The 21523-nt window shown below is 41.4% G+C and overlaps 7 protein-coding genes across 7 annotated transcripts; 3 read left to right on the top strand and 4 right to left on the bottom strand. All coding sequences in view use genetic code 12, as the record gives it.

The window, feature by feature from the left end:
- Window positions 1–309: 309 nt before the first annotated feature.
- RJT20DRAFT_96978 (Zn(II)2Cys6 transcription factor) lies at window positions 310–2382 on the bottom strand (the record flags this gene model as incomplete). The annotated part of the gene is made up of 1 exon (XM_064921653.1): window positions 310–2382. The coding sequence occupies one exon, from the start codon at window positions 2380–2382 to the stop codon at window positions 310–312; it is 2073 nt and encodes a 690-aa protein (XP_064773696.1).
- Window positions 2383–3443: 1061 nt separating this feature from the next.
- Window positions 3444–5237, top strand: DAK2 (dihydroxyacetone kinase; the record flags this gene model as incomplete). Its single annotated transcript, XM_064921675.1, has 1 exon — window positions 3444–5237. One exon carries the CDS (start codon window positions 3444–3446, stop codon window positions 5235–5237), a length of 1794 nt encoding a protein of 597 aa, XP_064773695.1.
- A 108-nt stretch (window positions 5238–5345) lies between these two features.
- RJT20DRAFT_48507 (uncharacterized protein) lies at window positions 5346–7359 on the top strand. The gene has a single exon (XM_064920337.1). The coding sequence runs from the start codon at window positions 5455–5457 to the stop codon at window positions 7342–7344; it is 1890 nt and encodes a 629-aa protein (XP_064773694.1). The 5' UTR covers window positions 5346–5454; the 3' UTR covers window positions 7345–7359.
- A 16-nt stretch (window positions 7360–7375) lies between these two features.
- On the bottom strand, window positions 7376–9589 carry RJT20DRAFT_97509 (transcription factor domain-containing protein; the record flags this gene model as incomplete). The annotated part of the gene is made up of 1 exon (XM_064921677.1): window positions 7376–9589. The coding sequence occupies one exon, from the start codon at window positions 9587–9589 to the stop codon at window positions 7376–7378; it is 2214 nt and encodes a 737-aa protein (XP_064773693.1).
- A 3176-nt stretch (window positions 9590–12765) lies between these two features.
- On the bottom strand, window positions 12766–15266 carry CTA8 (stress-responsive transcription factor). The gene has a single exon (XM_064917379.1). The coding sequence runs from the start codon at window positions 14982–14984 to the stop codon at window positions 12993–12995; it is 1992 nt and encodes a 663-aa protein (XP_064773692.1). The 5' UTR covers window positions 14985–15266; the 3' UTR covers window positions 12766–12992.
- A 978-nt stretch (window positions 15267–16244) lies between these two features.
- RJT20DRAFT_135605 (alternative oxidase) lies at window positions 16245–17303 on the bottom strand (the record flags this gene model as incomplete). Its single annotated transcript, XM_064918415.1, has 1 exon — window positions 16245–17303. One exon carries the CDS (start codon window positions 17301–17303, stop codon window positions 16245–16247), a length of 1059 nt encoding a protein of 352 aa, XP_064773691.1.
- A 2639-nt stretch (window positions 17304–19942) lies between these two features.
- SSU81 (osmosensor) lies at window positions 19943–21510 on the top strand. The gene has a single exon (XM_064920335.1). It carries the CDS (start codon window positions 20400–20402, stop codon window positions 21351–21353), a length of 954 nt encoding a protein of 317 aa, XP_064773690.1. The 5' UTR covers window positions 19943–20399; the 3' UTR covers window positions 21354–21510.
- Window positions 21511–21523: the final 13 nt, after the last annotated feature.

The following is a 21523-nucleotide window of genomic DNA, read 5'->3' as shown; positions in this document are numbered from 1 at the left end:
TCTAAAATGGAAATGGTTACCGAAAATTTGATCGTCTGCTGATGTAATCAGTGCGCTGTTTTCGGCCAAGCACTAAAAGTTATTATGGTTATTATGGTTCCAGAATTGAGCCGCACTGAATGCCTTAGAAAAAGATGCTAAAAGCCTCCATAATGAAGAATACTTGAAAAGAGAGTAGATCATTGGACAAATGACCATCATAGGAGAGTCTCCATTACTCGCTTGCTATCAAGTAGGGTATTTGCTGTGTTGTCTATTTGTCTTGTCTTTTTTGTTCATAACTTTCTATAGCAATTCGGCAGTTATGCCTCAATATGCTACAATATCTACATTGTTTTCTCCATCGTCTGTATCGACTTCTTTCCCTGTGTCGTGACGGGTCCAGGCCTTTTCGATCCGACTCAATGCAATTTCGGCACTTCCTGAACCCAATTGGGCTGAAAATGAGAAGAATTTGGTAAGTATAAGTCTCTCTGCCGGGTCTATGCAATTCAAACCTGCCTCAGTCATGGGCCATTGAATCATCAGCAAAGAGTATTTGATTTGCTGTTGTGGAACGCCGTTGCATCCTTCCAAGAAAGAAATATATGCAACTATTCGGCTGTTCAAATTTTGAATGAATGGAGACTGATATGAATGCCCCAATATATGCGTGAAAATCGTAAGTAATCCGGCAAGTGCGTATGCTTGTTGTGCCGTGTCCATCCAACTAAGGGAAATGTTTCCTTTATCCGTGCGGATTATGTCTATTAAGTTTGGGTAGTTACCAGTAACATCTTCAACCATAACTTGGCTTGAATCAATGTATTTAACGTTTAAGACGCCGTAGAACCCGGAAATTAATCTCAAATACTCATCGGAATCGTCGGCTTTAAAATCACTACTGTCTTGTCTCTTTTTGTTCAATATTTTAAGTAGATCTCTAAACAAATGTGCGCATTGGATATTGTAGCCAAACATTATATTGAATCCATTTTCAAGCACTATTCCAAACTCCTTTAGTACCGTTATCTCATATGGATCGCTGAAATTAAGCACCGCGTCTAATTCTTCGTCTGTTTTAAGGGTTCCTCCTAGGGATGAACTTGTACCAGCCAAAATTTCGAAGTCTGCAAACCATACCTTGCAAAGAATTAAAGTTTTTGACAGTCGTATTTTGCTATTCGTTGCTTTTAATATTATATCTTTTGCACCTTTTAGATGGGGTCTCCAACTTTGAGTGGTTGTGGTGGCATTTGAAGACGTTAGTAATAATACAGTGAGTAGAATGGTTTCTATATTTGAAACCATATCATTCTTCACTTTTTTATCCCTATTTCTACTCAAGGCTGGGCCGAGTAATTGTAAACAAGTTGACAAGTAGGAACCGTAAGCTTCCTGATCTTTTTGTAGAAAGCTCTTCCTATACGATGACTTTGCTCCCTGTGCTAACACAGCAGCTAATAAAAATGGCTCTTTTGATGCGTATTTTAACAAGACATCACGGAGAGGGTTTGCGTATGATTTACTATATTCGTCATAAGATCCGAATGGGAGAACTTGCATGGCGAACTCTTCATAGAATTCTTTAAGGTATACTCTTTCATCTGTAGTTCGCACATTGATATATTCCAATGCTACATGCTTTGGTATCACATCGTTGAATGGGATGGTTTGACTATTTGGTGACTCCTGTGTGAGGCCATTGAATGGTATCTGATCAATATTGAACTCATTTGGATCAAAATTTCCTGCGAACATAATGTCATTGACGATTTCATTTAAATCTGAAGCCAAAAGATTCAAGTCTTCGTGACTGTACATGTCTCCTACTATCAAGGATGAAGGAGTCGATGACATTTGTGTGCTCAGATGGTCAATATAACCTCCTGGTGTTGGCGCTTCTATCTTCGAATTTGCATATGTTTCTGTATCAGCAATTCGTGGGGAATTGGCATTATTAAGCAAATTGAATATGGACGATGAGGCAGTGGTATTGGAATTTGTTATTTCTTGTGATGAACTCTTCTTCACTTTAATTGATTCCAGCTTTTTAAGGGACAATGACAGCTCAATTCCCGAGGATTTCATCTCGATCTTTTGTGCTTTCAGTTTCCTTTTCCCAAAGTCCGGTCCGCGGTATAGCTGTATGGTAAGTGGTTTGGTATGTTCATGAGCAGGAGTAGGGTTCTTTTCGAGATACTTCTTAGACACACGCAAGACCTTCTCTCCAATTTTCGGATAGGCACAATGCTTTTTTAATCGAGTACATTGCAGACAAAATGGTTTTCCTTCGTCACATTTGATTTTCCGTCGTTTACATTCTCGGCAGCCTCCTCTGCTGTAGTCTCTCTTCAGATCCTTTTCCTGTTGTTTTCGAGCATTGGATAAGTCTGGGGACATTTCTACCCATTGAGCTATGATTTCAGTTCGATTTCTTTCCAAATTTTTGTCGTCTTGATTCAAATCTGGGTCCCTGAACAACTATGAACAAGATCACGTTTCTTACCTTTTTCACCCACTCGAATGTAATATTAACTACTACTCTTCTCTTAAAGAAACCTTTATCAAGAACTGTAAAATTATAATAATTCCGTTATTGGGTCGTGCACATACAATGTTGCGGTAGGGTCTTCTACACCTTCTTTATCAGTATATAGGGTTGGAATTTAGGCCTGTGTATTCAGGACAAGAAATTGGAGGTTAGCGGTGTGTATATGGAACACCATTGTAGATGGAGATGGTGTGATGGAGACGGTCAGAGAAGATGTAACATGGGGAAGAATTATAGAAGCTATGTAACATGGAGAAGAGTTATAGAAGTCACTTTTGTCATCAAAAATAAGCGTTGGTTGCAGTTTGGAATGCGTGGTTTGTGGTTTCTGACTTGGTGAGCGCAATTGACGAAATATGAGGAGTTTTCCGCTATTAGGTGCGTCTTTTGATCTGGTTATATATTTTTTGAGAATTCTGATTCTGATGATGGATGTATTTTATTGATTAATTGTGGGGATGAACAAAGAGTATTTTCTTGAAGCTGTGTAAAAAGCCCCGGAGAAAGAAAGCGAGAGACTAATCGAAGAAGCCTGCTGCCAGCTCAATAACGATTCTCCAATGTCATTTTGCAGTGTTAACTCTCATATGTTGTAGTCATTAATTAATGTTACTCTAGAAAATCTTCATTTTCTCTCAGGTGATGTCATATTACATTGACAGCAATTAATTGTAGGCTTGGCCTTTTGACACCAACCAGTCAAGAGAAAACAAACAAATCTGTATACAAAGGCCACCAAAACCAACCTCAGCAGCTGACAATCGAGAGGTACTACACATGGCACATCTCGCTCAGTGCACACGTTATTAACTGTAACCCTCATTGGTATTTAATTCACTGATCTTCCAGAAATCGAAAAACGTCTAACCCACCAACTCTAACCACTCAATTGACTCAATATATAGACGACATGACTTTAGCAAAGCATTGGAAGTATAATAATGGCGAAGACATCGTGGTTTCAAATCTAAAGGGTTTGGCACATTCTAATCCTGCTGTCCGGTTGATCCCTAGTGAAAAGATAATCTTTAACCCTAATTCAGATACAACTCAGAAAGTCACATTAATCAGTGGAGGAGGAGCCGGTCATGAACCATTACATGCTGGATTCGTCGGTGAAAACCTTTTGGATGCTGCCGTCAGTGGCTCCATTTTTGCATCTCCCTCCACCAAACAGATAATGGCAGCTGTCAAGACGAAGTCCGACAAGAAGAAAGGTACTGTCATTATTGTCAAAAACTACACTGGTGACATTTTGCACTTTGGTTTGGTAGCTGAAAAAGCAAAGGCTGAAGGATATAATGTTGAACTTGTCATTGTAGCTGATGATGTAGCTGTGGGAAGGGAGCAAAATAAGATGGTGGGAAGAAGAGGTTTGGCGGGTACCGCTATCGTTCATAAGATTCTTGGTTCAGCAGTGAACGACAAGACCGCCGATCTTAAGAGTATAGCTGAATTGGGGAGAGTTGTCAATGATAATCTTGTTACGATAAGCGCTTCTTTGGACCGTACTTCGGTTCCAGGCAGAACAGCACAAGAAATAGAGTTTACGGCTGAGGATGAAATTGAAGTCGGTTTGGGTATCCATAATGAGCCTGGGCACAGAGTTAAACCAAGTCCTTCAATTGATGAATTAGTCAATGACTTATTCAAAAAGCTTCTCTCACCAAAAGACGAAGAACGTCACTATGTAGATTTCGATCTTGAGAAAGATGACTATGTCTTACTCATAAACAACCTTGGTGGTACATCTTCACTTGAATTATACACTGTCACAGAGCATATTGTTCGACTTTTGCCTTTTTCAAAGAAGCCAAAGCGTATTTTAATTAGTGACTTTGTTACTTCCTTGAGTGCCCCAGGATTTTCCATTACCTTTTTAAATTTATCAAACATTTCGAAGTCAGACGTCAAATTCTCGGAAAGTCAGATTTTAGAGTTCCTTGATACTCCTACAAATGCCCCTGGCTGGAAGCCGAAATCCTATACAAGTGAAGAATGGGAACAAGACATCGACTACGTCGAATCTCCATTGAAAGACAAGTCGGTTGTGACTTCTTCATTAAAAGTCGATGCGGACGCATTTGAGAGATCTTTGAAACATTCTCTCAATAAGTTACTTAAGGCTGAACCAAAGATTACTCATTATGATACCATTGTCGGTGATGGTGATTGTGGTGAGACATTGGCTGCAGGGGCTAATGCTATATTGTCTGAATTGAAGAAGAATGGTGAGTTTAAAAAGAAGTTGTCCGACCCTGTTGCCACATTAGCCACAATTACTGAGTTAGTGGAAGATAGCATGGGTGGAACTTCCGGGGGAATCTATTCTATATATTTGACCTCTCTTCTTCAGAATTTCCAGAACTTCGACGAATTGACCGTGAAGACATTTGGCGAAGCCGCCTACATTGCTCTATATGATGGTTTATTCAAATACACTAGAGCTCGTGTTGGAGGAAGGACATTGGTCGACACGTTGCAGCCTTTTGTTGATACCTTGAAGAATAGCAACAATCTCGAGGAAGCAGTGAAAGCAGCAAAAGATGGTTGTGATAACACGAAGTCTTTAGAGGCAAAGTTTGGTAGGGCCAGTTATGTGGACCTGTCTAAATTCAAGGATGAAGAAGGGGGAGTTCCAGATCCCGGAGCTGTTGGATTATTGGCCCTCATTGAGGGTTTTACAGAAACCTCTCCACAATAGTAAATAGCAGGTTATTTGTTTTCAAACACAAAAGATTAGTAGGATATTTAGCGTAGTTTGACCCTTGTGGTTACACACTGTAGTGGTTACGCATTTGAATTGTTGCGAAAACTAAAATGCACCATGGCCCATTTAAGGTTGGTAGTCTCCACCTAAATATGGAAAAGCTATATGACAACGACTAACGAGCATCCGGACAGCTATATCATATATACCAATGGTCAGTGAAGAAATAATTGACATTCCTCCTCAAAACTTCTATGAAGTAATTGTTGTAGGCGGAGGAACTTGCGGTTTAGCAGTAACCGCGAGACTTTGTGAGGATTGTCCAGGGTCCATATACACTGAAGATGAACATCAGAGATTCCATTGGTTACGCCAAAGAGGAAATAAAGTTAACCTCATCAATCACAATGTTTCGTCAAAGACAAAATTCAAACCACCTGGCAAGAATAATACTTATATTCCTCGCAGAAAATTCCAGCCACTGGAGATATTGGTACTTGATATCGTTTCAGACAGTTTTATGGGTCAATGGAATAATCAATTCCATTCCTGCCAAATACCATATCTCAGATCACCGATGTTCTTTCACCCTGACCCAGTGAATGTGGATGGATTGGTCAGTTTTGCTCACCTCTCTAAACGTGAGTCTCCAAAGGACATTATGGAAATTAAAAATGTTGTCGGTAAGGAATACTCTAAGCACCAAATGAAAAAATTGGCAAAAAAGAATTCCAAAAAGTTTATGAAGAAATCGCCGGTTCCCTCTAATGATGGAGAGAACCATGACAAGCCCGGAATTATTGACATTAATATGAGGGATTGGAAAGACTTCTATCGTCCGTCGACGCCATTATTCAAGGATTTTTGTAAAGACATCATTGAAAGATACCAATTGCAGAACTGTGTGAAAAAAGATGAAGCTACTAAAATTGAATATGGCTACATCACAGTTACTGGAACTAATGAAACCGGAAAAGGGTTTATTATCACTACTGCAAATGGTGATATTTATGGCTGCAAAATATGCGTGGTCGCAAGTGGGCATAGAGGTGAGATAAACTATCCAATTAAACCATTTGAGAATCCACACTTCCCTGAAGGAAGTTGCCACACTACTCATCTATTTACTAATCAAGTACAATTCTTGGGGTCCGAATTGATCAATAAACCTCGTAAGTCCAAATCAAGAAGTATTGTAATTGTAGGCGGAGGATTGACCTCAGCACAATTAGCGCATGTGGCTGCAAATTCTGGTATTGATAAAATTTACTTATTATTAAGGGGTGCAATCAAAATCAAGCATTTTGATTTCCACTTGGATTGGGTTACTAAGTATAAAAATGTGAAGAAGTCGGCATTTTATATTAAAGATACCGATGAAGAGCGTTTTGAAATGATCCAAGAAGCCAGGGAGGGGGGTTCCTTTAATCCTGAGTATTACAAAAAGATACTGAAACACGTCAAGGAGGGAAGAATCAATCTTATGAAGTTTACCACTATAACCGAGCAAAGATGGAATGACGCCTCAAAGACTTGGAGCTTAAAGCTCAGAAAGAAGGTCACATCCTCCAACTCAGTTGATGATGGCCATGATATCTACGAGGAAGAATTGTTAGAAAGTGTTGATTACATCTATTTTGCTACTGGTATCACAGCTAACTTGAAATCATTGCCATTCCTTGAACCTATTATCAAGGATCACCCAATCGATACAGTGCATGGCTTTCCTTGCCTTACTGATGATTTACAATGGAATAAGGAGTTACCCTTGTTCATGATAGGTAAGAATGCGTCTTTAAGAATGGGACCAGCTTCTGCCAATTTGGATGGTGCTCGTCTAGGTGCTGAGAGAATAGGATGGTATGTACAAGATTTACTCTCCCTGGGTAAATTGGACTGGACTTGTAAATCATGTAATTTCTGTTCAAGTGAGTCCTTCTCTGCTGGCTCAGAGAAGTCGTTAGAAGCGAAGTTGTATACTTCCTCCTCCGATTCCGAAACAGAATCCGATGAAGAAATAGAACCTACGTCTTTTGAGACAAGGCTTAAGTTAGCTAGCGGCCAATTAAACTGGTATTCATTACTTGAAAATGAAGAATAGATTCACTATATAAATATACTAATACATAAATTTAATATGATACAAGATCCAAGCTTTTATCGTCTTCGGACTCTGAATCGCTGATACCCTTCTCATGACGCTTCCAGATATTACTGATTCTACGTAAAGCGAAACCAGCCCCGCCTGAACCAACCTGTGAAGAAATCCTAAAGAACTTCATCAAGATATACTTACAGTCCTCTTCCTCACAATTGATACCCGCTACCAACATTGGCCACAGCACCATCATTAAAGCACATTTGATCATTTGGCGTGGAGCCTCTGAAGCATTACTTAAAAATGACACAAACGATATAATCTTGTTAGTGAGAAATTGAACCTGTGGCGAATTGTAATGCTCCTGGAAACAATTTGTAAGAATGGTGATCATCGAGGCCAAGACATAAGATTGGTGAGAGGTGTCCATCCAACTGATTATTACAGTCTCTGAGTTGATATTTAAAACGTCAACCAAAGGACCATGAGGAATGACACCGTTCTCAAAATCGGAGGGAGAAAGCATGCACTTCTTATTAATGAACTCTATTTCGGATTGTTTGTAAAATTCGGAGAATAACTTAATAAAGTCCATGGAGTTCTTCTGTTGAAAGTCCTTGCCCTGGTTTCTTTTACGTGCAAGCAATTTGGTTAATTCTCTGAACAGGCTCACACAATCATTGTGGTAACCGCCCATGATGTTAAAGCCGTTATCAAGTATAATTCCGAGTTCCTTCAAGACAGAGTTTTCATATTCATCGTGTGAACTGATCAACATGTCCATTTCCTCTTCTGATGTCAAAGTTCCTCCTAATTTCGAGCTGATGCCAGCTAATACTTCTAGTGTAACAAACCAAGACTTACAGAAGATTAGGATTTTGGAACTTTTAACCTTATTCGCGGACGTTTTCAACAAAATATCCTTAGCTCCCTTGAGATGTGCCCTCCAATCTTGTTTAGAATTAGCTGCATTGGCAGCAGTAAGAAGAAGGACTGTCAATAAAATGGCCTCGATATTGGAAGTTAATGCTTCCCGTCCTCTCTTACCGTTGGCTAGTGCTGGGCCAAGAAGCTTCAAGCATTTGGACAAATAAGTACAATAAGCCTCTTCATCTTCTGGCACATTATTCTTTTGGTATGCAAGCTTGGCTCCTTGGGCAAGAACTGCAGCAAGAAGAAATGACTCGTTGGAGGCACTTTTAAGAATAATATCCCTGGCGGGATTGAAATAAGTCTTACTAACGGCGTCATATGAGCTAAATGGAAGAATTATTTGCGAGAATTCATTGTAGAACTCTTCTAAATATATCTTCTCGTAGCTCTTCTTCACAGGAAGGTAGTCTATAGGGATGTTTCTCGGTATTACATTGTCTGACTGCTGGTCATTAATCCTGCCTTTGAATGTAATGTCGTTATTTTCTCCTTCTGTCTTATGCTTGGAATATTTGTTGTCGAAATTCAATTCGTACATGATATTCGATACAATATTATTGAGATCCGATGCTAACAAGTTCAAGTCATCCTGGTCGAAGAACGGGAACACCTGTGAGTTATTCACGGTTTCATTGGGTGATTCCTCTTGAAACTTCTCGTGCTGCGAGTTCGTTGGGGTTGTGGATGCATTGGAGTGGGGCGAGTTGGAGAAAGTGTTGGAGAGTGAAGAAGACAGTTGTGTCTTGGTGTAGGCGCCGGCTGGCGTTGGAGCATCATTGAGAAGATTAGCTATAGAAGATGTAGTATATTTGTGTACATGTGGAGCCGAATTTGGTGGTATTGAAGAAGTCGAAGATACTGAAGAAGATACTGAAGACTGGGCCGAAGGTGGCTGCTGTTGCTGATGTTGAATGGAGTTCTGTGGGAAGGGCTGTTGCAAAGCGGCCTGATGTAATTCCCTGATAGGTGGCACTGTGAGTGAAGGCAGTTCGTCTTGTTCTGAGCCTTGGCTACGGCTGATATTTATCTGAGCTATGTGGGGATGATGCTGGTGTTGGTGTTGTAAGCTTTGTTGGGCAATCTGCTGAACTTCTTGGTGACTAATCTGCTGGTGTTGCTGCTGGTGATGGTGATGGTGATCCTGTGGATTATGTACTGTGTGATTGCCAAGAGCAAGGCTGTTGTTAAGTCTACTGATCGTGCCGTTTCCGTTGTTGATTCCAGGGATGTTTATGTTTTTGCCCGCAATACCATTGACTTCACCGTGATGTAACTGTGGCTGTAGTCGGTTATGGAGTTGCAACAGTGGGAGCATATGATGCAGAGGAAGTGTGTGGTGCTGGGGAAGCGAGTGATGCAGAGGAAGGTTATGATGCAGTGGAATGGTATGATGCAGTGGAGGATATGACAGAATTAATGGATGTACTGGTGGTTGACGTGGTTGTGGTGGGAACTGCGGTGGCGGTGGTTGTGGAGGACTAACAGCCATGATACTGCTGTGAGTTGATGGAGGTGAAATCTTTGGTCTTTTCAGTATGTAAGGGTCCACGTTTGAATTATCATTAGAAGAGCTATTGCCGTTATTCTTATTAGTAATTTTGGGGCTGCTGCTGTTACTGTCACTAGTGATGTCATTGACAGGAATTTGTGGTGGTTCTGACGAAGGATATGAATCCATGGACTCGTCTACATCGTCGGATTCGTCAAGGTCCGTTTCCTGTTGTTTCTTTCTTGATACTCTGAGGACCTTCTCGCCAGCAGCTGGGTAACTGCACTCTTTTCTAAGACGAACACATTGCCAACAGAAGGGTTTTCCTTCATCACACTTGATCTTGCGTCGTTTGCATTCACGGCAGCCGCCCTTGGAGTAGACTCGTTTCTGCTTGGGCACTCTTATGCCCAAGTCCAACACTCCGGAGGACATGGCCGGTTACTTGTTCTCTGGGACTGTTGCAACAGGATTAATAACTGGAGAATCGCAGGAAGTGTGGGGCAACTTCTTTGGTTGTTTCCAATCAGACTGGATTGACGTCACCGATATGTGGATGTACAGCGCCAGTCGAGTCGTGGGGGTGGGAATAGACTTGGTGGTTGTTGTTTCTTTGAAATGAGAAATATCACAGGTAAATCTCGGGTTCTCAGAAAATCGGAATCTCACTGGACTGGTTACTGGTAGGAACAAGTAAGCACCGAAGAAAGAACAATATTACTGGAGAATAATAATCTTAATAATAGAGGTTAGGAAAAAAAATTGTCCCAACTGTGGTAAAAGAATATATACCCAGTACGTCAGAGATGGTACAGCAATAATACTAAGAAGAAACTAATAATATATGGATATTACCAATATCGACATTAATATCAGTGCTGTAACTATATGAGAAATGTACTAAATATTTAACACCACTGGGAAAATATTATCCAGAAATCGCCTTTTGAAAGCCTATGTAATTAAAAATATTTACCAAGAGGTTACTAGAGGTAATGAACTACTACCGAAGGTGAGGTTCGGGGAAGGTCGTGTGTGGGGGGACAAGGTATCATATGAGCAGTGCAGGGAATCAATGGTGAATGCAACAGTGATGGGATGTGCCTAAACACGAACGAGACAGAGACAAGGCCAATGCGAAAGGCGAAAGTGAGAAGCCAGAAGTCAAAAGACGCATGAGCCCGGCGTAAACAGATACAGGATCGGCGGACTTGGAATCTGGGTAAATTAGGGGGAGGGGATTGGACTGATAAGCGCATGGTGACATAGAAACTGACAGCGACAACTGGCACTGTGGCCCCACATCGACGCTGGCACGATGGCGATGACGAGGAACCAGCGAAGAAACGAAGCAATAGCGACAGAACAAGGCTATGGGCGCAGTTGGATGGGTCAGTAGGTAGATGGAAAAGAAATCACTAAATTCAATGATAAAACCTTAATTCAACTCCCCCCCCCTCAACCCCCATCGGATTTATCATTGCCATTCCTGACTTGGCTCCATTCGACCCTGCAAACCTGTTCCATCAGATCCCCTAATCCACCCTGAAGCAACCCAATTGCTAGTTTTTTTCACGGCCACCTTACCGACATGCTTTGACACCTCACCGAATCGGGAAATCCCAGGTTCGCTCATGCGTCTTGTAAAATTTCATCAAAGCACATAGAAAGCAAATTACGGAATTGGAGTCTATGTGCGCTACGGCAATATGTCCCGAACACCTAAATAGTGGGTCCATCTGTCCCATGTGCCGGAAAAGTCCTTTATCTTCCCATTGGAATGCCGTGAACTCCACTATCATTAAATTTGGTCGCATCCACCTTATCAGTTTGAAAGAATTGAACGGACATTGTGCTTTCGAAACGACAGATCGCAGTTTAAAGTTGTGATATTTTCCCCAAGAGCCGTTGGTTATGGTATTTTCTATTCTCGCTAGGCACTCTCCTGAATCAGCGAAACGCAAAGAGCATATGCTATTCTAACCGTTTCGTAATTAAGGCCCTCTGCGAAGCTGCACGTGATGGGTTTTCTTGCTGTCCATACCTGTGGTAGAGCTTTGGGATCTGCCACAACTACAACAACAACGTCTACTACAGTACTGATGGTACCTCGAAGTATGAGATACAACTCGCTTTGAAATTAGCTCCTCGAAATCCTCTGGTTGACCCAGGTAGTATTTTCAGGCAACTACTGACGAGCTCGGCTAAGTTTTATGTCCACATCCTTATTTCGACGGTGACAATTTCATGTTTATACTACGGGGCCATTCTTTCCCTAGCACGCATCTGCCTCACCCAGTGACACTTGTGAAATTGGCGCCAGTGACGAAAACGGAACAGTGCGAACGTTGAACAAGAAAAGCGTTGGGTGTTCTTCTTGCGCCTGCGCCTACGAAGCGCAGCGCATCGTAACTTTTCGGTCGCCGAGTTCTTGATAACGAATGAATGGTTGTGCAGTATACTAGCGAGAGAAAAGTTGCGTGGAAAAAAGATGCCGCACAGAGTTAGGCACTGAGCCCAGACGCAACGACGACGAAGACGAAGACGAAGAGAATGGAGCCGAAGAGACTCTCATAGAAGAATAGCAATCAGGTCATTTAGAATACTCTAGAAGGCTCTCGCCGAACGCTGCTGTTCCAATTGAGGTGATATGTACGTGCTGACAAAGCTGCATGTCCTTGGAACGCTTCCAATCGCTGGTTAGTAGCCCATGCATTGTTCTGGTGTACCAGAAAACCTTATATCTAAAATTAATGTGGATGAGTATTTCCACAGACTTTGCAAATTAGAGTTTTATGGACGAGGAGTTAATGATACAACTCGACTGTAGTTGCAACATCAGTTGTTTTCCCCCAATTTAACAGTTGTTACCATTCTGAATTACCACTGGGACTTCATTTGCCTCCACTTAAGGTGCCCTAACATGAATGGAGTTTATATAAGGATGTTCCTTCTTGAATATAATGTTTTAACTCCTAATGTATATTTTAACCGCGTTACATCATCACTTGTGCCCATAGGGTTTGCGCATCTTCTAGTTCTATTAATTAGAGTTTACACGCATTCTGGTTCTTTAAATGTATTCAAGAGTGTTTGCGCATCCAAGAGCTTACACTATGCATATGTGATGAAATTTGGGGGATCAACATGTTTGAGCCGAACTGAAAATTTTATTACCGAGTTGTATTCTATACACTAACCTTAAATTATATATATGCAACAATTACATCTATTTCCTCTTCTTCAGAGAACTGTGCTCGATCTCGTCATAGAGCTCTTGGATAGGTCTCTTATTAGTGTTGGGATCGGCACTTGCCACCGGACCTTGCTGCAGAGTATTATGGTCGGAGCTGGAATTGGTGTTGTTGCTGTTTAAAAACTCGTTGACATCGAAAGAGTCTAATTCGTGCTTAATCTCGTCATTAATTTCGTTAATAGAAGACTGTTGTTGCTGTTGTTGAGATGCAAGTCTTTGGATCCAGTCTTGAACTTGCTGAATGGACTGACCTTGTTTATAGATATTTTGCTCTAGTCCACTTATTGTGTCGTTGGACGGTTGTTCTGCAGGAGTAGCTACCCTTAAGAATTGTTGATTTGGAGTGCTTGGTCCCACATATGGACTTGGAGCGTTGTTCAACTCTGGGAAGTAGTGACGAGGGGAAGCAACGCTAGAGCCTTGATTAATTATTTGTTGGTAAATCCTGTTCACGTTATTTGAAGAAGCATCACCATTTCTAGGAGTATTTCCATAAGACCTGATGATCTCTTCAATCGAATCACTATCTGTTGTTGAGCTGTTTCTGTGGTGTCCTGAAGTCGACCGTTGGATATTCTGTTGTGGCTGTTGCATTGGGGCTTGAGATGTTGACTGCCTAGGAGATTTATACGATGATCCACTGGGACTTCTTCTGTGAGCCTGATTTGTCAACATAAGCATGGGCTTCTGGAATGGACCATAACCTTGTTGAGAATACGGATTTGGCGATGCCGGTTGCTGTGGATTGTAGGCTGTCATTTGACTATCGAGGTAATCCGGGCCATTATCCACTTCGAGGATCTTACCAGCACTATTTCCATATACAGCTACTAGAAACTTTAATATCTTGTCTAGCGTTTGTGCTTGCTGTTGATTTCTTTCTCTTGTTAGGTAGTTCTCGTTCCACAACGTCTTATTATCCTTCCTGATACGACGTAAGTCCTCTCCAATTGCCAACTGGTTCATCTTAATCTGATCCAATTCGTTCAAAATAATCTGAAAGTTTACCAGACTAGAGTCTGCGCCTTCGTTTTCCAGAGTTGAACTCTTGTTTCTGATGATTTTATCTAGTAAATCTTCTCTATCTCTGATAAAATTTGGATTTTCGAACTGCCATACTTCCTCAATGCCCTTATCCGTCTTTCCTTGATTGAGGGTACCGCTGTTGATGTCCTGAACTTTGTGCCATCCGTACATATTCAATTGACGAACAAACGAAGCAAAATTACTGTGTTTGAAGTACTTAGGTAAGATGAACTTCATGAATTCTTCACGGTGGAAAACTTGGAAAGTCTTTCCATCATCATTCCAACGGATGTACTCTTGATTTTCTACATCATTTACCATCGCCCATATCTTAGTAACAAATAACGGTCTTGTCTTCGGACCCGTTGGCTCTTTCTTCTTCTTATTATTGATATTATTAGAATTACTAGGGATCACGCTTGAACTCGTTGTACTGAGAGTTTTTCTATTATCGGTTCCCAAGTCATTGGAAATCTTATTATTGAATGCAAGCGGATTAATATTGATACCATTTGGCAAGACCAGTTCAGACAATGGCGCCAATGGGGGTAACGGAGTAATGAAATTAGGTTTATTGATATACGCCAATTGGTTATTTGGGTGGGATACAAAATCTTGCACTGGTGCCAACATGGGTGTCATTCCGGTTGGCAGCTCTAGTCCAAGAGTCTGGTGTTGGTTATGATGATCTCTGTTTCTCTCATCGTTTTCATCATCGACGGGATCTTCGGCTTCGAGGCTTTCATTTAAAGGGGTGAACCCTGTGCTATCCAAGGCCGTGCCGTCTCCCACGAAGAGTCCATTATTTGAAATTGAGGCATTGTCGTTGCCAAATGGGTCATCGCGATGGATGACTTGAATATCATTATCACCATTGGGATGAGTGTTAAGTAGTTCCACGATGGGATCTGGTCGTTCCTCGTCAAAGTTGTGAGACATTGCGAGTCCGACTACTGCAGTGTCTTGACTAAGTTACTTTTCGTATTCTTTTGCGACGACAGTTATTTGGTTGTCTATTTTTTGTCTTTTTGAAGGTTAAAATATCAAAAAAAGATAAAATTAGAATGATGCAAATTCAATCGCTGAATGCACCAACTATATCGAGTTTATTTATCAATATTGTCGGGTATTAACTTAAAACAGTGTAGTTGAAATCACAATGCTGTTGACTATTAATCAAAAGCTGTAAATCTGAGATTGCAAATTTCCAATATTTTTTCACTCTACTGTTGTAAGGTTAGTTATCTGGTAGCTACAACGCTCTCCTATATATGATGGTGATGGAAAGCCATGGAATTTGCTAGAAGAATCCATCACCAGATTTGTCTGTATGCAGTGCGCAGAGCAATGTACCAGCAAATGGCTGGGAGAAAAGAGTTGGTTTCTCTTTATCACGTTTATTGGAATCAGGTGTACATATCATGTGATGCAAAAATGCATGACTGAAATTTCAACTTCTGTCTTCTCCGAAATCTTCAGCAAGACTCATCTGAGTGGGGATTTAGACGATGCTGCGAATTGGGGTTCATTAGGGCTGTATTCAATGGGATCTTCCGTCTAATCCGCTGAGTCCTGATAAATACGAGTTCAACCGTGCTCTGCTGTATAACATTAAGGAAACTGTGGCCTGACTTTATGGTATTTTCTATGGTCGAATATATGCAACGGAACTGTAGGGGTTTGACAGCTGCAAGTCTGCAGTGCCCGTTTAATGCTATTTTCTGACACATTGAGAACCACTCTCCGTAGAGAGAATATCAGCCATTTCCTTTCGGACAACTGTCGGGCCATATTTCCTAAATCCTGCGTCGTCTTCTCGGAGAGGCATTCTGAGGTCCTCCCGATCCTCTAATTCACTTCATTCTTAGATTTCAAGGGCTTTGGGTGAAATCCCGTCTTCCCCAGAAAATCGTTATTTTCATGCATAAAAAAAATACCAACTCCGTAACGCTGTACTCCGATGCGCGTTGTGGGGTCACGTGATCATAGTGGTATAAACTGTGAGAAGCAACCCTGGTGCTACAACAAAGCAAATAAGGTGAAATGATGTGTAATATGGAATGACTAAATAAAGTATGTGAATTCGTATAAACATGAAGGAATAATTCGTAATATTCATAAGAGAGAGCTTGTCGGAAAGAGTTAGCTGAAATAAAAACAGTAAAGATGGCTTTCATAATCCTAATTGCCAATCAGCTCTTACAAAGTTAAGTCCTCTCTCTCCCAGCCAGTACCCTTAGTAACCTTCAAACCATTCTCTGGTTGTGGTCTAGTTTCTTCTGGAATTTGTAACACGAAAGGATTTCTATCTTTTCTTTGGTCCAAGTTGGCCAAAGTGTGGTTAACCTCTCTGTGCTTAGCTTCATCGGCTCTGATTCTCAAAATCAAGTCCAAGAAGGATGAATCCTCATGTAATTCAGGCCAATATTGCACAGCGATAGTTGGGATCTTGATATCCTTGAATTTAGGTAATTTGTTATGTTCTAACTCGTAGATCAAATGAGTGTACGTGCTGACGGCTTCCTCTTCAAGATATCCAACGAATCTATGACAGTACTTGGGGTTGGCCAAGTAAAATAAGAAGAACAAGTTGCAGAAAACACCTTGACCAACGTAAATAATTGTTCTGGTGAACCAACTGGGCTTACCCAACTTAATGAAAGTGAGCAAATGCATTCTCTCGTTAAAGGCCTCATCCAACAAGGTTTCAATCCATGCTTTATCTCTCTTCAATAAACGAAGAGAGTGTAAGTGTCTCACGAAACTAGCAACAGCTCCTGGCACACCTGCAATACTTTCTAAGAAGATAACTCTTGTTAGCCATTTACTTTCTGTCATTTCGTATCTGGTGCCCTTGAAGCCGTGAGCTTCCTCTGCTTCGTTTCTTGGTTTTTTGTAGCCAGTTACGAAGTCAAAAGTACCTCTAACAATAGCAATACCTTTGCATGCCATTCTATCTCCAAAAGTCTTGGGCTCACGATGTTCGAACATTACCTTTTCGCAATCCTCCTGAGAGAATGTGGGGTGTGGGAACAATGGATGAGTGATAAATAACTTATCATCATGTTTTGCAATGTCGGATTCCGCCAAGACCTTAGTAGAAATGTCAAAAACACTCCTATGTTCTTCAGTTTTCGATGGAGTAGCAGCTGGTGTCGATGTAGAATAATGACTATGTTGGATCCATGCGGCTCTGGCTGTAGAACAAATCAGGGGTAATTGGGACCTGACTATTCTCGATGTATGAACGGATAACATTTTATAGTGTGTAGTGAAAGTTGTCTAGATGTAATATAGAGTAATTGTGGGTTTTGTAAATTCTGTTTCATTCCTAAGAAAACTCCAGAATTCCTCTATTTATATAATTTGTATAAGCATACTCGGAAGGCCTATACTGTAACTGAAAATAATGTACCAACGGGATTTATAATTAGCTCTGTACACAGAATCATCATAAAGTCCACAATATAACAAACTCCGGTTGGACGCAAATGGGAATTACAGCTTCGGGAATTGCTATCGCCCAGGAACAATATGTTGCACAACTGTAGTGTGCCTCACTGGTCTGCGTGGGCTCTTACACATTTCTCCTTTCATGACCCGATTCACAAAGTACAAACCAATTGCATTGCCCGCTGAACGACTACGACAGGAATAAGTCCGTAGCTCTTGGTAAAACCCTACAGCATCTAAGGCACTCTCGTAGCAAGAGGATCTCTACCGTTGGGGTAGTGCTACACCCAAACATGAACAATGTTGTAGTCAGAATTTTGTGGTGTTCCGGCTTCCTCCTACATTCATGTTAAAGTTCGTATATGGGAGCCAGCCATATGATGGGATCGAGTTGGAAAGACTGCAAGTCGTAACTCGCGACTTAACTCGCCTAGCAAACCCCGCGAGATTATTTAACAAACTACAGATTACATTGGTGAGCAATTTCATTTGATTAGCTTTCGTACATTGTAGAGGAACAGTGCGGCTTATTACGGAACCAAGGCAGCCGTTTTTTTATCGTAATTCGGAAGATTTAATTGACAATTGAAGAGATGACTCCCCATTGGAAGTTAGAAGCATAAATATAGAAGGGGATTAACCTCCGCATGAAATACGACAGGTTTAACTAGGATCTCTTGAGTCAAGAGGGTGCAAAGCATGACCTTTTAGTCTTTTCGGTAGCCGTGCGTTTATCTTTTTCTTATTGTTTGGCAGGGAAACAGCCAAATTTAGTTGTTGGCGATGTCGCTAGGGCTTACGGAAGGGAAAAACTCGGGACGAAGTATAGACTTCAGTTTAAACGACGATCTGCATTCATATTTGAAATAAAGATTGATTGCAACCACAACTGTGATTGATGACTTGTAACAGATTTTGACCGCGGGATAGGTGTTTCGTGAAGTTTCTCTTACATCCATGCCGCTGTTTGGTCACTTGATTATTCTCACGTGCATAATAACAAGTGATTTTTCGTGTTCCTGTATGATAGTAGGTTTTGGTCTAGATCATTCCCAGTGGATGAACTGTTTATTTCGAGGCTTCTAGTACAGGTATTTTTGTCGTGTCGTTGCCGAATTGGGCGTTCCTTTGTCCTGTGATTACGCGTGTGTCAGTTTGTAAGTCCTGCAAATACTGTTAACTCCAGAATGCTTATGCAGTGACGACAGAGGTGTCATAGCACTGCGTAGTATGAAGTAACAAGTTACTACGGACTTTTGAAGGAGGTGAGTCGAAGGAGGTAAAGTGTGTGGTATGTATGGATAGTGACTGAGGAGGGCCTATCTAATTGTCAGAGCTCCTAAGTATAAGAAGAAGTGGCCAAAAGCAATGAATATTTTAAGTGTACTCCTCCCCCCACCACCAACCTGTTGCAGCCACATAACAGTTTAGTCACTCGGCGGATGAAGGGAAATTCCCAGCACAAACTAACCGTTTGAGAACAAAATATCTGCAGACGGTAACTTCACTACGTGAGCAAGCAAGGGAAGAAAGCTTTTAGCCAGTTATCCAGTATCAGTTTTCAGGTTAATTGAAACCTAAACCCTAGTTAAACTTTGCATACGTTTTCTCGAGAGTTTCATTGTGCCAATTACGGCCCGCCTCAACTGTTTAGATTCACCATAGCCAGGAGCAAGGGTCCGATGATGTGTTCCATGAACACTACCGCCTCTAGATGAGCATTGATCCCTGTCCTTCTCTTCACCTATCTGGGAAACTCCCTTAAAATAGGGAGGGCTTCTGCGTCGCATTAATGCCTAAATCTCGGCGGCTGGGAAATGTCATTGCCAGACACAGTAATTTCATGGTTGAAGCTGGATTTTTGGCATGTCTATTACTGTGAGAGCTCAGTTGATACATAGCCAACATGATATCATTTATTAACTGGATTTTATTTACGAATGTCTGTACAATAATATCTAATTTTCAGAGGATTGGTTTGCATTGGGACGCTTCGGTACAACGGGAGGACTATTCTAGATGGAAAAATCTCTCACCCAGAACAATCCCGATCCCTAAATTTCTGGCTAATTTCTAAAACATGCTGCCTACACCACCTCGTTCACAACCACCACTAAAATTATCTACACCACCTCATTATGACCATTACCACTATATCCCTATCTGGATCCATCCCTCATTTGTAGAACCCCATCTCTATCAAATCTCCAGACGCTTCCTTCCCATTGATAAAACCTAACTCTCCAACAATATCTCTATTGTTCCCACAACTACGAGCACTCTTCATCCGTCCTCGTTTCCAGAAATTCCCATTGTTACATTTACGCTCTCTCCACTAGCCTCTACAAATCTCTCTCTACAACTTCTCACGGTCTCACTCGTCGTCCTACAGCTAAATTTAAATTTCCTGGCCTCATTATTTTTAAATTTCGTAGCCTCATTTTTTTTTGATTTGTGATATTTGATTTTTTGATTTTCTGTCCTTCGCTTTGTTTTGTTGTTTTCGTGAAGGGAGAAATCTATTTGTTGGCTGCCTTTTTCTTTTCGTTTTCCTCTGGTGGCTTCATCTAACTATCAGGTTTTTCCCATCTTTCCACACCAGCGGTTGCCGTAACACTAGTCTAATCAGTCTATAACCCTACACCGCTGCTCTGAACCCCAGTGTCTTTCTTCGGTGCGAGTTCTTGACCCACGCCATAACCCCGTTACTACCGCGAATTTGAGGTTCCCAGTACCACTTGCCCTGGTTACCGAAGTACAACCGTTCGCCAACAACCCAAATTCTGAGTCTCAGATCAACTCAACACCCATTCATTAGTCCCCCTCGACAAAGCTCTCTCTTCACACTCTTTTTGAAGTCGACGCTGTCGTTACACCCCTACGGTTCACCCTAACACAAACATGCCATTTGCGTTGTCCAATTTCACAGGCGATCCCTTTGCCATATCCACCATTTCGTACGGTGTCATATCATGGGTAGTTGCCATAGCAGGTGCCGCTTCCCTGGACCAAAGTGCGTTCCCACACTTCTCCTGGTGGGGTATCGTCTACCAAATCCTCATAATAATAGTGGTGTTTTTGTTATACTTGAATAACAACATCGAATTGTACAAATTCACCTTGGTCGGGCTTGTGTCCGTAGCCTTCATTTACACAACCAACTCCACCAACCAACTTATTTATCACTCGGACAGCTCCGGTAACTTATGTTGCGCTGCCGGTTGTATTCTCTTGTCCATTCTCAATTTGATCTGGATCTTATACTTTGGTGGTCACCCAGAATCTCCAACCAACCAGTTTATCGACTCCTTCTCTCTCAAGACTCACACCCATAACCACGGTCACATTTCATCGACTCGTGGTGGTAACAAATTAGAAGAAGATGACGAGGAAGACGAAGAATACAGAAGATACGTAAACCCACCTCGTACTCAGTCTACCAACTTCCAGGAGAACAACGTAAGGCAGTCACAGTTGACCACTAATAATAACTCGACGACTGCTAACAACACCACCAACAACAAGTATATGGCTTCTTCCCAACTCAACGGCTTGGAGAACTTCTCTTCGTCCGATGTAAGACAATCTCGCGACTTGACTAATAACAATGCCGCTAACAAAAGAAACACCGTCTACAACGATGCAACTTCTCAGACTAATATAGGAATAACCTTTAGATACAGAGCCAAGGCTTTGTACAGTTATGATGCCAACCCAGATGACATAAACGAAATCTCGTTTATCAAGGACGAAGTCATGGAAGTCGACGACATTGACGGTAAATGGTGGCAGGCCAGAAGATCTAACGGACAAGTGGGTATTTGTCCTTCTAACTACGTGAAATTGTTGGACTAAGTCCATTTTAGAACTTTTCAATCCGAAATTACTCATGTATCCTTAAGTCTCCCAGAGTTTCTTGTGGCTATACATATTGTTTTCTTTCTTCTTGTAGCCTTATTTTCAATGTATACCTTATTTCAGAATGTGAAACATGCTCGTATTATGTAGAAGCTATTTGGAATGAA

Source organism: Scheffersomyces xylosifermentans (assembly GCF_036884685.1).
Source record: "Scheffersomyces xylosifermentans strain CBS 12540 chromosome Unknown RJT20scaffold_5, whole genome shotgun sequence".
In the NCBI taxonomy this organism is placed as follows: domain Eukaryota; kingdom Fungi; phylum Ascomycota; class Pichiomycetes; order Serinales; family Debaryomycetaceae; genus Scheffersomyces; species Scheffersomyces xylosifermentans.
This window is presented reverse-complemented; position numbering and strand designations above follow the sequence as displayed.